Source organism: Ziziphus jujuba, chromosome 10 (genome assembly GCF_031755915.1).
Source record: "Ziziphus jujuba cultivar Dongzao chromosome 10, ASM3175591v1".
In the NCBI taxonomy this organism is placed as follows: Eukaryota; Viridiplantae; Streptophyta; class Magnoliopsida; order Rosales; family Rhamnaceae; genus Ziziphus; species Ziziphus jujuba.
This window is the reverse complement of record NC_083388.1, coordinates 25,221,698-25,238,880: the sequence shown is the minus strand read 5'-3', so window position 1 is coordinate 25,238,880 and position 17,183 is coordinate 25,221,698. Positions and strand designations below refer to the sequence as shown.

At 34.1% G+C, this 17,183-nt stretch overlaps 2 protein-coding genes and 1 pseudogene across 2 annotated transcripts; all 3 read left to right on the top strand.

Annotated features, from left to right (window-relative positions):
- The first annotated feature begins 932 nt into the window (after positions 1-932).
- Positions 933-1,568, top strand: LOC107434694 (germin-like protein subfamily 1 member 16; annotated as a pseudogene).
- A 2,345-nt stretch (positions 1,569-3,913) lies between these two features.
- LOC107434713 (germin-like protein subfamily 1 member 13) lies at positions 3,914-4,997 on the top strand. The gene is made up of 2 exons (XM_016046195.4): positions 3,914-4,080; positions 4,198-4,997. Exons 1-2 carry the CDS (start codon positions 3,951-3,953, stop codon positions 4,752-4,754), a joined length of 687 nt encoding a protein of 228 aa, XP_015901681.1. The 5' UTR covers positions 3,914-3,950; the 3' UTR covers positions 4,755-4,997.
- A 2,746-nt stretch (positions 4,998-7,743) lies between these two features.
- LOC107404137 (germin-like protein subfamily 1 member 17) lies at positions 7,744-8,641 on the top strand. Its single transcript, XM_016011084.4, has 2 exons — positions 7,744-7,924; positions 8,062-8,641. Exons 1-2 carry the CDS (start codon positions 7,786-7,788, stop codon positions 8,616-8,618), a joined length of 696 nt encoding a protein of 231 aa, XP_015866570.2. The 5' UTR covers positions 7,744-7,785; the 3' UTR covers positions 8,619-8,641.
- The last annotated feature ends 8,542 nt before the right edge of the window (positions 8,642-17,183 follow it).

Here is a 17,183-nt window from a genome sequence, read left to right as displayed (position 1 = left end):
CTAAACCATAAATGTGTCACTCAATAAGAGACTAAAAAAGAGTCGCTAAAAATATATGGGTCGCTACCAAGGAGACTCACATAATTCATCGCTAAAATATCCCACATCACTAAATAGGTGACAAAAAAACGAGTCGCTAAAACATACATGAGTTGCTCTTCTACATCAATGTTTAACAACTTAAGTGTTAAGCGACACTTTATGAACAAGTCACTAAAACATTTTTAGGGACATTTTATTAAAGTGTCGCTATGTTATGTGTCGCTGTAAGTTCATTGTTATATGCGTCGCCAAACATTAACTTTGTATTGCTAAAAATTATGAATAGGCGACTGTTATGATGCAATGCCCGTTGTATTAGGTATTTAGCGACAAGACATTTAGCGACTCCGTCGAATGCGTCGCTGTTTATTTCGTGCAACGTAGTGCTTGCGTTGTTTATCAACTCGATTCTAGTAGTGCATACACAACAGTGACAATTTTCAACATAAAAATAAATGAGCCTTAATTGGCTAAAGAAAATTATGGCACTTTGACAAGGGATTTCAAGGGGACCAAATTTTAAAACTTAACTTTTAACAAAAACAACCAATTAATGGTTAAAATAAATCTTATATAGATATAGGGTAAGAATGAACTAAAGAGAGAAGGATACGTGGAAGTCATCAGAAATAAAAATAAATAAATAAATAGATAAGACCATTTCCACGTCCAAAGTAAATGTTATAGATCAAATTAAATAGTTTTACTTGTTCTTTTAGTGGTTAATGAAGAATGATTCGATACATTGATTAGCTATAATATAATATGCAGAGACTAGTTCCTTACTTCGAGCTTCTAAAGATAGGAACGCTTGCTACCAAAATTTCTCATGTCTCACTTGCATATATACAACAGAAAATTTGTAAAACATCGATCAAACAAGTCTCACTATGAATAAGATGAAAGGCGTTTACTTCCTTTTATCTCTTCTTGTTTTGGGTTTGGAATCCTCTTTTGCCTCTGCCTCTGACCCCAGTCCTCTGCATGACTTCCATGTGGCAGTAAAAGACTGAAATTGAATCTGCTTGTATGTTTACCAATAAAAGCCAGGAAACACATCAAACCGTGTTGGCTAAAACGTAACTCAACTCAATGTTGACAAAATACCAGGACTCAACACTTTGGGATATCCCTAGCTCGCATTGACTACGCACCTTATGGTCTAAATCCTGCCCACACTCACCCTCGGGGCACCTAAATCCTGGTAGTCGTCGAGGGTACTCTGGAGGTTGGTTTTGTCACTTCTAACCAAGACAAAAACCGCCTCTTCACAAAAATCCTCAACAAGGGAGATGTGTTTGTATTCCCCAGTTGGTCTCATTCATTTCCAGTTCAACAGGGGATATACCAATGCAGTTACCTTTGCTGGTCTCATCAGCCAAAATGCAGAAGTAATCACCATTACTAACTCTGTGTTTGGGTCAGACCCTCGTATTAATCCTGATGCGCTCACCAAGGCCTTCCAAGTCGACAAGAATATCATTGACTATCTCCAGAAGAAGTTTTGGGTTGACAACAATAATTAGACCCTAATTTAACAAAGCAGCCAATGAATTCATAATCTACATATAAACTGTTACATTTTAATAAGGATTCGTATATTTGTTTCCGTATGGTCGGCTTTGGATTCATTTATAAAATAAGTAGAATAGTGTTGTAAAAGCTCTAATTGAAATTTTCAGCTATATATATTGGTCCAACCGGTTTAGCACTTTTGTTTATCTCTGAATCAGAAACTTTGTTTTATCCTGTCTTGCTCCTTTTAATTTTATGTGGAAGTTTCGGTCACTTGAAGCTTTTGAAAATGTCCATTTGATGTAAAAAAAAAAAAAAAGTGGATTTCATTACCGCCAACCCATCATATCGAGAAGTTTCAAAATGGCCTCATGCTTGAGAAATCGTTGACCGTGGATTGAATATTCTCCATTTTATCTGACACTTTGACTTGGTCAGTGATTCATAGTACTTTTCTTGGCCTTTACTTCACCGGTAACTTATCTTCTCTGTTTTGAAGCTAATAAACATTAATTGTCATGTTTTAATTAATTTAAATTTAAGAGTTTGGATCAAGATTAATTTTAAGTGAAATTAATATGAAACAAAGTTTTCATAATTAGAATGTTACTTTTGTTAATTAATTAATATTGATATATACTGCAAAAAAAAAAGAGCATGATATATGGACCTTTTTGTTTCTTTTACTGGTCAATTAATAGAACCTACAGGTTTTTGAGATCGATGCTCTAAATTATAATATATTGCTTTGAAAATTATATACATACAACATAGGAAAAATCAAGGTTTTTTCTATGGAGTTTATAGTGTTTTTATTTTTATTTTTTTTGAAGAAAATTTGCAAAGTAATTCTTATTTTCATAAAAGTATTATTTAGAGTAAATATTAAACAACCCCAACGAATATTTCCTTTAACCCGTGACATCCAAGCATAGATTGTAATATAAGAACCAAATGCCTTTATAAAAATATTATATATGAAACAATGCCTCTACGATTATTTATTTGTAATTTTCTAGAAATATTATATAATCTAATTAATTTTTTTTTAGGACAACATAAGTTATTTAATTAACACATTCCGATGTGAAAAGGTAGGGCAAGGACAAATTTTCTTTTAACTAACAACCAATCGCTATCCGCCAGAAAATATAAGGGCCCTACTTGACTATTCATGAAAAAGCACTACTAAAAAATAATTTTAGCATGTAAAAAAGTCTAAAACTATGTTCCAGTTGATGTCCTTGATTTTTAGTTTTCTCTAATTACTTTCAATGACAAAAATATGATAAAAATATAACAATCAAAACTTTTTTCAAATAACTACTGGCACTTTAAATTCAATATGAGCGAAAGGTACTTAGTAACTTTGATTAGCCTTTTTGGCACTCGGCAATTGAAACAAATACCAATTTCTTCAAATTTTATATGAAAAGTTTCGTTAGCATCAAATTTTTTTAGGACAACCCAAGAAAAGCACTATTAGTTGTCAAAGGTCATAAAATTAGAAAAGTTAGTCTGTTTGCTGTCAAATTCCATTTTCATTACATGTATAGTCTGAGGCTTATGAAATTCCAGTTGAAACTCTGTTTTCCCAATTTTCTTAGTTCCATGCAGCTAATAGTACACTATGTTTTTCCTGTTTTCTTAGTTCCTTGCAACTAATAGTACTTACCTGATGTCATACAGATTAGTTAGAGTAAATCTATAATGTGAGCTTTTCTGCTCATTCCAACAAACCTTGTCATCCAAAGCCATTGAATTTTTGTAACATAAATATCGAAATAAACATTTTAGATTAGTAGAATATTTCTTCATTTCTAGAAGCTTTAATATAATAAATCATGTTATTAGATTAATTTAGGAAAATTAAGACTTGAATCAAAGGCATCTAAAATTTATTATATATATTATTTATACTTGATTTGATCAAATCACGCACAACAGTGCCAGTTTCAACTTTTTTTTTTAAAAAAAAAAAAGTCAGCGTCTACTAGCTAAAGAAAATTGTGGAACTTCCAATTGGAATCAACCAAGTAAATGGTTTAAACAAATCTTATATGGGAAAAGGGATTTAATAAAGAGAAAAAGGATACGTGTAAGACACTAGGAAAAATAAATAAATGAACAGGACCATTTCCATTTTAGATTTTACTTGTTCTTTTGGTGATTAATAAAGAATGATTCTTCATTGATCATTATACTATTAAATCAAATACCCAGTGGATAAATTTTCAAGTCTTCTTTCTGTTTCATTGCTATCGTATACAAAATATGCGGAGACTAGTTCCTGACTCTGTTCTCTATAAATAGGGAATGTGTCCCACCAAGATTTCTCATCCCTCTTTTGCGTTAAGAAATTAAGAACATAGTAGAACATCCGTCAGACAAGCATGCAAGGTGTTCATTTTCTTTTATGTCTTCTGGTTTTGGGTTTGGCATCCTCTTTTGCCTCTGCTTATGACCCAAGCCCTCTGCAGGACTTCTGTGTCGCACTCAAAGACTCTGAAGTTAAATCTGCTTGTATGTTTACCTTTTTATTTTCCTCTCTTGTATTTCTTCACTGACTTTTTATATATATCCTAGATAACCATATACTATGAACTGATTACAAAAGTACTTTCTTTATATATGGTGCAGTGTTCGTGAATGGAAAGTTCTGCAAGGATCCAAAGTATGTTACTGCCAATGATTTCTTCTTTTCCGGGTTTGACAAGCCAGGAAACACATCAAACCGTGTTGGTTCAAACGTAACTCAACTCAATGTTGACAAAATACCAGGACTGAACACTTTGGGCATATCCCTGGCTCGCATTGACTATGCACCATATGGTCTAAACCCTCCCCACACTCACCCTCGGGGCACCGAAATCCTTGTAGTCATCGAGGGTACTCTGGAGGTTGGTTTTGTCACTTCCAACCAGGACCAAAACCGCCTCTTCACCAAAATCCTCAACAAGGGAGATGTGTTTGTTTTCCCAATTGGTCTCATTCATTTCCAGTTCAACAGGGGATATACCAATGCAGTCGCCTTCTCTGGTCTCGGCAGCCAAAATGCAGGAGTAATCACCATTGCTAACGCTGTGTTCGATTCAGATCCTAGTATTAATCCTGATGTGCTCACCAAGGCCTTCCAAGTTGACAAGAATATCATTGACTACCTCCAGAAGCAGTTTTGGGTTGACAACAATAATTAGACCCTAATTATATTATATGAAGCAGCCGAAGAATTCATAATCTATATGAAAACTTTTACTTTTTAATAAGGATTCGAATATTTTGTTTCCCTGTTGTTGGGACATGTTTACTTTTACATTTTAATAAGGATTGCTATATTTGTTTCCCTATTGCCGGATTCATATCCATTTATAGAATAAATAGAATGTTGTTGTAAAAACTCTAATTGAACTTTTTTTAGTTCCAATTTGTTTAGCACTTTTGTTTGTCTTTGAATCAGAAACTCTGTTTTATCTTCTGTCTTTCTCTTTTTAATTTTTTTTTTTTAATATAAAAGTTTCCATCACTTGAAGGTGTTGAAAACTTTATTTGATATAAAAATTAAAAATAGCAAGGATTACAGTGCCATCACTCCATCATATTGAGAAGTTTCAACTCGAGCTTGAGAAATTTTTGGCCATGGAAAAAAAACATTCTCATAAATTTGACAGTGTAACGGATACTTATACATCAATAAATAAAAACCAATAGAAAGATATTATAGAACAGGAAACAAAGTACCTTTTTACATTTTTTATTCCGCAGAGCGTAACTTTTTATTCCATGTACGTAAAGATATTAAGGTGGGGAAGCAACTTAAAACAAAATATAAAAAAAAAAGATGTTATAGAACTTTTACATAAAAAACACTCAACAGAAAAACAGGGTATTAGCCACGATTAAAATGTCTTTTGTTGCTAAATACAAGTTAAGACAAGTCTCTCTAAAATCCAAGGTCCTCATCTCCTTTTGTCTTTTGTCATATTGGTTTTGCCCTCTTCCTTTGCCTCTGCCTCTGATCCCGACCCTGTGCAGGACTTCTGTGTGGCATTAAATGACACCAAAACCCGTGGTTGTACATATACAATATTATATTAATATGCATGCATTTAAATTTCTATTATATGGTACTTGTTAAAATGTGTTTGCTACTAATTACAAAAATTTATGTGATCAGTGTTTGTTAGTGGAAAGTTCTGCAAGAACCCAAAGGACGTCAGTGCTGATGATTTCTTCACTTTCGGGTCGACGAGGTTGGAAACATATTAAACCCACTTGGCTCAGGGGTAAACACAGCCAACGTCGACAAGATACCAGGACTCAACACTTTGGGTATATCTCTAGGATCAATTATGCACCATATGGTCTAAACCATCCACACACACACACACCCTGGCGCAACTGAAATCCTTTTAGTGGTAGTGGGAACATTAGAGGTTGGTTTTGTCACATCCAACCAAGATGAAAATTGACTCTTCACTAAAATCCTCCACAAAGGAGATGTGTTCGTCTTCTCAGTCGGTCTCATTCATTTTGAGTTCAACAGGAGAGATTACAATGCTGTTGCTTTTGCTGCTCTTAGCCAGCCAAAACCCAGGAGTTATATGGTCCGTGGCTTTAGGCTCACATTACCACAAAATTACTGCTGTAGGAAAAAATGAAAGAAACGTGTGTTGTTGAGTATTTTACACTTTGCTTTGGACTATTCCTCCGGTGTCTCATTCTGATTGTATTCCAATTTATTCCGAACAAGTATCCACCAGAAAAGATAAAGGCCCTGCTTGACTATTCATGGGGGAAGTACTATTACAAATTAACTTACCATATATATATATATGCCTCTGAATTTCAGTTCAATAAATTACTTTCAGTGACAAAAATATGATAAAGATGTAGCAATGAAAGAGTTTTATCAAATAATCTGTGGCGTAATATATAATTCAATATAAACGAAATGATTATCAAGAATGATGCGTGTGATTTGACAGTTTACACTAAGGTATTGGGTCATTTAGATTGATCTTTTGGTACTTGGTAATTCAAATTAATACCCATATCTTCAAATTTTAGATGAAAAGTTGAGTCAATATCAAAGTTTTATACGACAACCCAGAAAAGCATGAATGGCAGGTTCTCTTAAAGTAAAAATTTAATCTGATTACTTGTAGAATTCTACTTTCATTTTATGTATAATTTAATGCACATGCCAATTTTCATTTCAAATTTGGATCAATGAAAATTGTAAAAAATTTTAATTGAACTCTGCGCTTTTTTTTATTTTTTTTATTTTTTAGTTCCTTGCAATTGATAGTACTTTAATTCTGAATGTCATACAGATTAGTTGGAGTAAACGTACACTTTTCTGCTTGTTCCAACAACCCTTGTCAACCAAAGGCGAAAAATATTTGTAACATAAAAAACGAAAATAAACATCTAGACAAGTGGACTTTTTCTTTATTTCCAGAAGCATTAATAAAATAAATCATTTTATTAGATTACTTCTGGCAAATTAAGACACAATCAAAGGCATTTTAATTTTATCTAGCATTAATAGAAACCTCTCCGGCCCCAAAAGTTTAGGTTGTTAAGTTAAGCTCTAACCATATAATTAATTTCTGGAAGCAATATCATAATTGCTGTCCATCGAGATAGTTTATAAATATGTTTTATTTAATATAACCAAAATTTTGAAACAACATTTGTTGAATCATACTCGAATTGATCAAATCACGCACAACAGTGACAATTTTCAACTTAAAAAATAATAATAATAATAATAAAATCAATGTTAATTGGATAAATAAAATTATGTCGCACTTACACAAGGGGCTTCCTGGGAGACAAATTAATAAAACTTAACGTTTACTGAGAACAACATATTAATGGTTAAAATAAATCTTATAAAAAAAAGGGCTTGAATGAACTGAAGAGAGAAGGGCACGTGCAAGACATCAGAAATAAAATAAATAAATAAAAAAGTAAAATAAAATAAAAAGACCATTTCCACGTTAAAAGTAAACGCTGTAGAGGAAATTAAATAAGTTTTTACTCTTTCTTTTAGTGCTTAATGAAGAACGATTCTTTACATTGATTACTATAATATAATACCCAGAGACTAGTTCTCGAGTCCAAGCCTCTATAAATAAGAAGGTTTGCAACCAAGATTTCTCATCCCTCACTTGCATATATACAACAGAAAGTTTGTAAAACATCGATCAGACAAGTCTCTCTATGAATAAGATGAAAGGAGTTCCTATCTTTTTGTCTCTTGTTGTTTTGGGTTTGGCATCCTCTATTGCCTCTGCCTCTGACCCCAGTCCTCTGCAGGACTTCTGTGTAGCAGTCAAAGACTCTGAAGTTGAATCTGCTTGTATGTTTACCCTTTATTTTCCTTTTTCTGTATTTCTTCACTAACGTTTTTTATATCCTAAGATAACTAGATATACAAGAATACCATGATACTATAATATTACTGAACTAACAAAAAGTATTTTCTTTATGGAACAGTGTTTGTGAATGGAAAGTTCTGCAAGAACCCAAAGGATGTCACTGCCAATGATTTCTTCTTTCAGGGGCTCGATAAGCCTAGGGACACGTCGAACCCACTTGGTTCAAATGTAACTCAACTCAACGTCGATAAAATAGCAGGACTCAACACTTTGGGCATATCCCTGGCTCGTATTGACTATGCACCACATGGTCTAAACCCTCCCCACATTCACCCTCGCGGCACCGAAATCCTCGTAGTCATAGAGGGTACACTGGAGGTTGGTTTTGTCACCTCCAACCAGGACGAGAACCGCCTCTTTTCTAAAGTCCTGAACAAGGGAGATGTGTTTGTATTCCCAGTTGGTCTCATTCATTTCCAGTTCAACAGGGGATATACCAATGCAGTTGCCTTTGCCGGTCTCAGCAGCCAAAATGCAGGAGTAATCACCATTGCCAACGCTGTGTTTGATTCAGATCCTCGTATTAATCCTGATGTGCTCACCAAGGCCTTCCAAGTTGACAAGAATGTCATTGAAAATCTCCAGAAGCAGTTCTGGGTTGACAACAATAATTAGACCCTAATTTATATTATATGAAGCAGCCAATGAATTCATAATTTATATGTAAGCTTCTACATTTTAATAAGGATCCGTATATTTGTTTCCCTATTGAATAAATAACAAATGGTATTTAATATAAAAAAAAAAGAAGAAATAAATTAATCTACCTGTCGCTATTAAATTTCTTCGTGCAGAATTTTTATGGTTGGACGTCTGTTTTAAGGAAAGAAAACGATACAAACGGAGAATAAGAGATTCCAGTCCAATTTTCCTTCCTCTACACGGCGCGAGCCTTTCCTTGAAGTTACTGTACACGTTGACCACTGGCTGATGCAATATATATATATACAAATTTCTCACTGCTCATATAGACAGACAATGTTTATATATATGTATAATATATGCATAAAACAAACCAACATACTCATTTATACAAACAATTAATCTAGATAGCCATCTACATACAATTTCTGTCTTTAGTTTGGTCCTTCTACAAATGGCCAATCTCTGTATGTTCATCGTCTTACTATTGGGGATCAAAAGCGACTGCTGTAGTTGCTTTTGAAAATGGAACTAGTAGTGTAGGATCACAGAAAGTGGTACGCGTTGGTGTAATTCTTGATCCCAACTCTGGAGTCGGGAAAATGGCACAAAATTACATATACATGGCACATTCTGATTTCTATGCTACATATCCAAATTATTAGACGAGACTGTCTTTTTCGGTGAAAACCTCTGGAAGGGATGCTGTTGTCGCAGCATCAGCAGGTAACAAAATCTAGTCATCCAAACATTAGTGGGAAAACTTTATCGAACTCCGCTAGGAAAAATTTTCTAAATTGGAACAATATTTAGCTCTTGTTATTTTTCAGCTCTAGATGTGATGAAGAATGATGGATCAACAGGTGACATAAGAATACTGTCGCATTTGCTGCTCTCAGCAGCCAGAACCCAGGAGTGGTTACCATTGCTAAGGCTGTGTTTGGATCAGACCCTCGTATCAATCCTGATGTTCTTACCAAGGCTTTCCAAGTTGACAAGAATGTGATTGATTATCTCCAGAAGCAGTTCTGGGTTGATAATAACAATTAGACCCATTATCATACATGAAGCAGCCTCTTGATTATCAATAATTTATACCTATACCTTTATAGGTTATAAAGAATAATGTACGATATGCTTTTCCTGTCGCTTCAGTAAAAAAGTCAATTATAAAATAAATACAAGGCTGTTGTGATTGTGAATGCCTTCTGACTGTAATGTATTTCTCTCTCTCTCTCTCTCTCTCTCTCTCTCTCTCTCTCTGTATCTTTCCTATGCCATTGAATAAATTGGTATTCTTGTTTGAATTTTCTAAGATAAAGTTTCCTTAATATTTTCCGTATATATATATAGTCAATGGGTGTAGGTCACAGTAGCATCAAATTAATGATATACAGTAGATTAACACTTGGCTATGGATAAGATCCTCTCATATAAATAGTTGTGAGGATTTAATCCTCAAAACCTCCTATACGTAAAAGTGTGTTTACTGGTTTACTGGCTTGAAATTGTCAAAGAATAAAAAAGAATACAAGCTGTGTTGGATGAAAACAAAAACCAGAAGCAAAAAATAAAAACAAAGCAGCAAAACAGAATGCAAACACCAGAAGAAAGGAAAAAAAAATTGCTACTAGTTTATTCAATGGTTCTCAACTGTTTTTGGCTTTCAGCACATACAAGAAAAAAAAAAACATAACAATATTTATACTAATAATTAATCCTACCTACATAAAACATCATAAAATTACCATAAAAGAAGTTTCTAAAACTTGGACTCTAAGAAAACTTGGACCCTAAGTAATCAAGGCCCACAAAATAATAATAAATAAATAAATAAATAAATAACAATAAAAAATCAAGTTTATATTTCAACACTCCCCTTTAAACTTGATTAGTTATTCCTATGAGACTTCTCAATTTAACAAAGACTTCATGCTTAAGAGTTTTGGTAAAAATATCGGCTACTTGATCTTAAGACTTCACATACTCCAGCTGTAATCTCCTTTGACAATGCACTCTCTAATATAATGATAACGTGTATCAATATGTTTACTTCGATCATGAAAAACATGATGCTTGGACAAGGCAATTGCTGATTTATTATCCACATATATCTTGGTTGGTTCTTCTTATGGACAACCCAACTTCCTTAACAAGTTTTGAAGCCAAATTGCATGACCAACACATGAGGTGGCAGCTACATACTCCGCTTCACATGTTGAAAGAGTAACAATTTGCTGCTTCTTTGACATCCATGTAAAAGCCGTATCTCCCAAATAAAACACAAAGCCACTTGTGCTTTTACGATCATCTATGTCTCCACTCCAATCACTATCACTATATCCAACAAGCTTGTAATCATTGGAAGTTGAATAATACAAACCAAAACTTGTTGTACCTTTTAGGTATCTAAGAATTCTTTTTGCAACCTTCAAATGAGTTGTTAGATTTTCCATGTAACGACTTATAACTCCTATTGCATAGAGAATGTCCCACCTTGTACACGTCAAATATCTTAAGCTTCCAACCAAGCTCTTAAAAAATGTTGGATCCACTTTTTCTCCTTCCTCATGCTTCGATAACTTGACTCCACATTCCATTGGTGTGCCAATGGGATTTGCATTATCCATCTTAAACTTCTTAAATACCTACTTAGCATACCCTTCTTGAGTAATTAGAATGCCTTCACCTCCTTGCTTTACTTCAATGCCGAGATAGTAAGACATGAGCCCAATATCGGTCATCTCAAACTCTCTCGTCATCTTCTCCTTAAACTCGACAAACATACTTGGATTGCTGCCCGTGAAAATTAAGTCATCTACATACAAGCACAGAATCAATATATCATCTCTTTTAATTTTAATATAAAGTGCATGCTCATATGGACACTTGATAAAATTCCTTTCTTGGAGATACTTGTCAATTCTAGCATTCCAAGCTCTTGGTGCTTGCTTCAACCCATAATGTCAGGACCCGTCCAAGATCCCTTACCGGAACCCTAGACAAGCTTTGATCCCAGGGAAATCATACCGGACATTCCAATGGAAAATCTGACAGAATCTCCCCTAAGGGTTGGACTTACCACAAATTCTCTGTACTGAAAACACACTTATATTATATACCGCCTTATTCCTCCACTTTACTACAATTTAATTCCACAATAATAAGAACTTCCATAAATTAAACCGGGAACTAATGCAGTATTTAATAAAATACATCCAATACAGTATACAGAGCATCATAGGGTACAATTAAGTATGGAAGTTATACAACAAAGGATGAAAAGTAATATTACAATAAAAATAAATGAAAAGAAAGAGAACTCCTTGAAATACGATAGCAATAAAGACCAAACTCACTCCGGACGAACGTCTACCAATCTTTGTACCTAGGGGAACATATTTAAAAATATGAAATGCTAATCATCTCAATGAATGACTCTATCTAATATACAATTATAATAGTAATGATAATCATAGTACACTTGATTAATTAAGAATAAATAATTAAATAAATAATAATTAATTGAGAGTAATATTTTCTTTCAAAACCCTCACCATTCACTCCGTTGGAAAAGTTTTTCTTTTTAAAATATTTTCACAAAACCCAATCTTTTATGCCCCAAAAATCAAGGAATAATTAATTTGATCAAAATTTAAATAATCCAAATACAAATAAAATATAATAAAATAATTCTAGAACACTTGCATTAAAGAAATATAACATAAAAGTGAAATTCAATACATAATTCGTAACATTTGATTTAATAATCTAAAATAAACAGTATAAAAAATATAATTTAAATAATTACAAACAATCATGTAAAATAAATGGCAAAAATATATTATAAAATTCATTTTGAAATATTCAATCAATCTATATAATAAAAATATGGCAAGATGCATTTTAAAAACATTGATTTAAATTCATTGACATCAAGTATGAACAAATACATTTTAGAAAAATACTAATTGGAAATAAGTGATAAAACAAGTTAAATACATTTAATTTAAATACGACTTTAAAACTTTAGGATTTGAAATTTATATCTAAGAAATAATACTTGATGCACCACACTATATACCAGTGATGTCCTACGATACTCAGTGTCTCGAGCACCGTCCGATGGGGGGTTAAAGAGAGAAACTTGCATACGGTCTCTTCAGCGTCTCGACAGCGCCGCTGCTTAAACCGTCATCCCGACCATGGAGGGGGGCGGCTTATGGCCAATATCAAACTTGCCTGCCTTCAGTCCAATGGCAACTTATGGGAGACATTATAACTTGCGTGCTCATCCACATACACAGTACAGAACACCAGTACTGTATGAGTGCATCTAAAATAAATAACCACATTATTTAAAAATAATAATAATTATTTTTCCAAAACTCACTGTGGAAATCATACCATTTTTCAAATTCACAATCCCACATTTTTTTTTAATATTTCCAGCAAAAATCCACCAATAATAATATACAAATAACTTTTTCCAAATCATAAAGTCAATCAAATAATATTTCAAAGGCATAATTATATAATTTGAAAGCACCAATCTTAAACCAATATTTTTCTTGAAATATTTAAAATCGAATCATGCCCAAAAAATAATATTAAAATCCAAGTACAATTAATTAAATGAAAACACCTTGCTCATGTGTAATAATTTCAATTAAATCACAATAATAATAATCAAGAATTTCTTAATAAACCAAACTTTTGTTTAGCATCAATAAGATATATATATATATATATATATAGAAATTACCGAAATTGATAATACAGTTTACCATAGTTATAAATAAATTCTACCACATGAGATATTTTCTAAATATTCAATTAACATAAAATAAATATAATTAATCACTCCAAAATAGTTTTGAAGGTGGGTCACTCACCTCAAGCACGTGTATCAATCGAGATCCTCTGCAGGATCAACTCCACTATCCACACGTGCACCTAAAATATCCACAATACACAAAACTAATTATTTTAATATTTTAATCGGATAACTCCCAAATGGGTACCCGGGGAGTAAACACAAACGACAACCAAAATTTACGAGTAATATACCAAAACGAAGTTTGTGAAATGAGGATTACGAATCTGGTCTTACTTTCCGGAGATCGGACTCGAGGTGGCCGGAATCTCGTCGGAAAACTCTTAGATTTTAGACTCTCGATTCTCACAATCTGTTAAAAATTGGGGAAAGTGGATACTGGATCAGAATTAGTAGGAAAGGATGGGCGGTGCAACTAGAAACTCATCGGAAAGTCAATTTCCTGACGAGCCGCCATGGTCACAGGAACCCGTCACTGGTTATGATTTTTGGAGGAAATGCAGATTGGAGGATGGGCGAACGGATGAGACCAGCAGTGAGGCAAATGGAGGCCAAATCGAGGAGAAATCTGGGTTTGAAACAATCGGCTCCACCGCCGGAAAAAGTCTCGATTCGGGCGTGTCGGCGATCGATTAGCAGTGATTTTTGGCTGGCTGGCCGGTTTTCAAGTGGGCGCCAAGGTGGGGTGAAGCATGTACGGAAAGGGTGGCCAGAAAATGGCAAATCGGCGGTGGCCAGTGGTGGTCTCGCCTCTCTCTCTCCTCTCTCTCTCTCTCTCTCTCTCTAGCGGCTCACACACGGGTTTGAGCCAATAAGAAGCCATCCCGTGGGTGCCACTGTGCACTAACGGGAAAAGCTGAGGGCTTGACACATGGCGCTCATTTTTCACAATAACACCATTTAATTAAAAATGATATAAAATAATATTGTATCAGAAAAACTTTGCGAGTCCATAACTTTTTAACCGGGTGTCCAAATTAGGCGTGCCGTTAGTCTATAGACTCATATCGATGAGTACTTTACAACCATACAAGAGTCAAATCAAAATTCTACATAAATAAAAAGTCAAACTTGGCACCCCGGACAACTTGGACCGCAACTTGCCTTGCGCATAACTTTCAAACGCTAGCTCCGATTTTGACATGCTACTAGTCTACGAACTCTGGATGATACGTACTTTGAAATAGTGCCTTGATCAACACAAAATTCCATCCAGAACAAAAAGTCAAAATTTTAACCATCTCGGTCAACGGTCAACCTCGATAAATGTGCAAAAATTTTGACGTACTGTGGGACGAGGTGTTACACATAATGTAACACCCCATCCCGAAGTACATTGAAAATTTCTCAAGTTGATCGTCGTTGACCGTCGTTGATCGAGAAGGGCCAAATTTTGACTTTTTGACTCGGTAAGAATTCTAGGTTGTCCAAGGCACCATTACGAAGTACACATCGACCCTAGTCCACAGACTAGTAGCACATAAAAAATGGAGCTACAATTTGAAAGTTATAAGTAAAACAAGTTGAGGTTCGAACTGTCCGAGGGTGTCAGAGTTGAGCTTTTATTCTTGTAAAATTGAGCTTTGACTTATATATGGTTATGAAGTACTCGTCGATACGAGCTCATAGACTAGTAGCACGCTCAATTTGGACATATGATTGGAAAGTTACGGACCTGTGAATTTTTTCTAAGACAGCTATTACTATTCATTAATATGTAAGTGTGCGTGAACAGCGACGCCACGTGTAGCATTATAAAGGGTGCCATGTGTCACGACAAGGAAATGCCATATTTCAGATAATTAAATATTACATTATTGTTATTATTATTATTATTTTATTATATTATATTATTATTTTAATATTATTTTATATTTATATTTATTTATATTCTTTTTGTCTTTCTTTTTTTCTTCTTCCCCACGTGGGAAGAAAAAATAGCCCCCCCCCTGGATTCCTTCTTCTTCTTCCTTCTTCTTTCTTCCTTCCCTCTCACTCTCGTCGGTATCTCTTTCTCTCTGCTGCACCTCTTCCGGCCGTCGCACGACCACATGTGCCTGACGACGTGGTGGCCCATGGCTGGACGAGGCCCGGCGCTGAGTCGCCAATTGGTTGGCCATCGGTCCCGAGGTTGGTCCCTCCCCCTAGTTTTTGACCCCCTGATTCCAAAAATGACATCCGTTTGCCCAAATTCCAAGCCATTGGTGAGATGAGTGGAGGGGGTTCCGGTCGAAACTTCCCGACCATTTTCCGGCCAACTCCGAGGGTTTTGAGCTAAACGAAGGTTGGTTTTACACTCATCATCACCTTAGCTTTCGTTTGGCACCTTATTTGTGAATTGTGATTGAATATTTTGACAGATGCCATTTTTGGATAAATAATATTATTTTAATATGATAATCTGAAAAATACATGTTTAATGTTTAAATAATTGCTATTTATATTGATGATGTCCAATTGTGTTGAATTAATGTTTCTTAAATTTGGAAAGCTATAGATTTTAAACTGTTGTTAAATTATTGTTAACTTTACTGTGAGGTTACTATGAAGTTATGACAGCTAATAGAATGTATCTTTATATGCTTAATTATTTATGGAATTGTATGTGATTCTATTGATACTTAGTATGAATTAATTTGAAGGTTTGCGGAATTGGTTATATTGAATTATTCTGATCGAAACTATACTTATGTGTTTAATTATTTATTTATGCATGAAATTTTGTGAATTTGATAAAAGTGCATAAATTTAAGTGTATCATATAAAAGTTCAAATTTTATAATATTATATTATATTATAAAAAAATATAATATTATAAATATTTTTATCGGTTTTCGATGCACCATACACGTACCGGTGTTATGTAGTTGTGGATGTGATTAGCGTGCAGGTGGATGTGGATGTGGACGTGATTAGCGTGCAGGTTGTAATGTCTCCAGTGAGTTGCTATCGAACCGAGGGCAGGCAAGTTGGATATTGGCCATAGCAGCTCCCCTCTATGGCTGGGATGACGGTTTAAGCAGCGGTGCGGTGGGATGCCACGGGACCGTATGCTGATTTCTTTTTTAACCTCCCTGTCAGACGGTGCTTTAGGACGCTGGGCACCGTAGGACACCACTGGTATATAGTATGTGCATCAAGTATTTTTTGTAAATATGTATATATATATATATATATATGTGTATATTATATTTGTATGTATCACATCGTATGGGGACAGCGATCCGATGTGGTCCATGAAAAGCTAGCCTCGTAACTATGTTGCTACGAGTCCAGAGGATTGGACGGCCAATTTAGGCAACTACCCTGGATTGTATTGGTAGCAGGGTGCTGGCGATAGCTGGAATCATGGATTGCATAGCATGTTGGAGGGTATCGTTTGTACCCTTGATACGAGTGTATATTTCATAATATATTTTGAATTTTAAAATATTATTTGACCTCGTACTATTCTATATATTCATAACCTGATTTTCTAACATTATACTTAATTGCTTTTATTGTCATTATTATTATTAACATTATTCTTGTTAATAATATTACAATTATTATTTATCAGAATTATGTTTGCAATTATTTTCATTGTTACTAATGTTATCATCATTATTATGATTATTATTATTATTATTTCCATTATTTATTTTTATTTTTATTGTTAATATTATTATTATTATTATTATTATTATTATTATTATTATCAT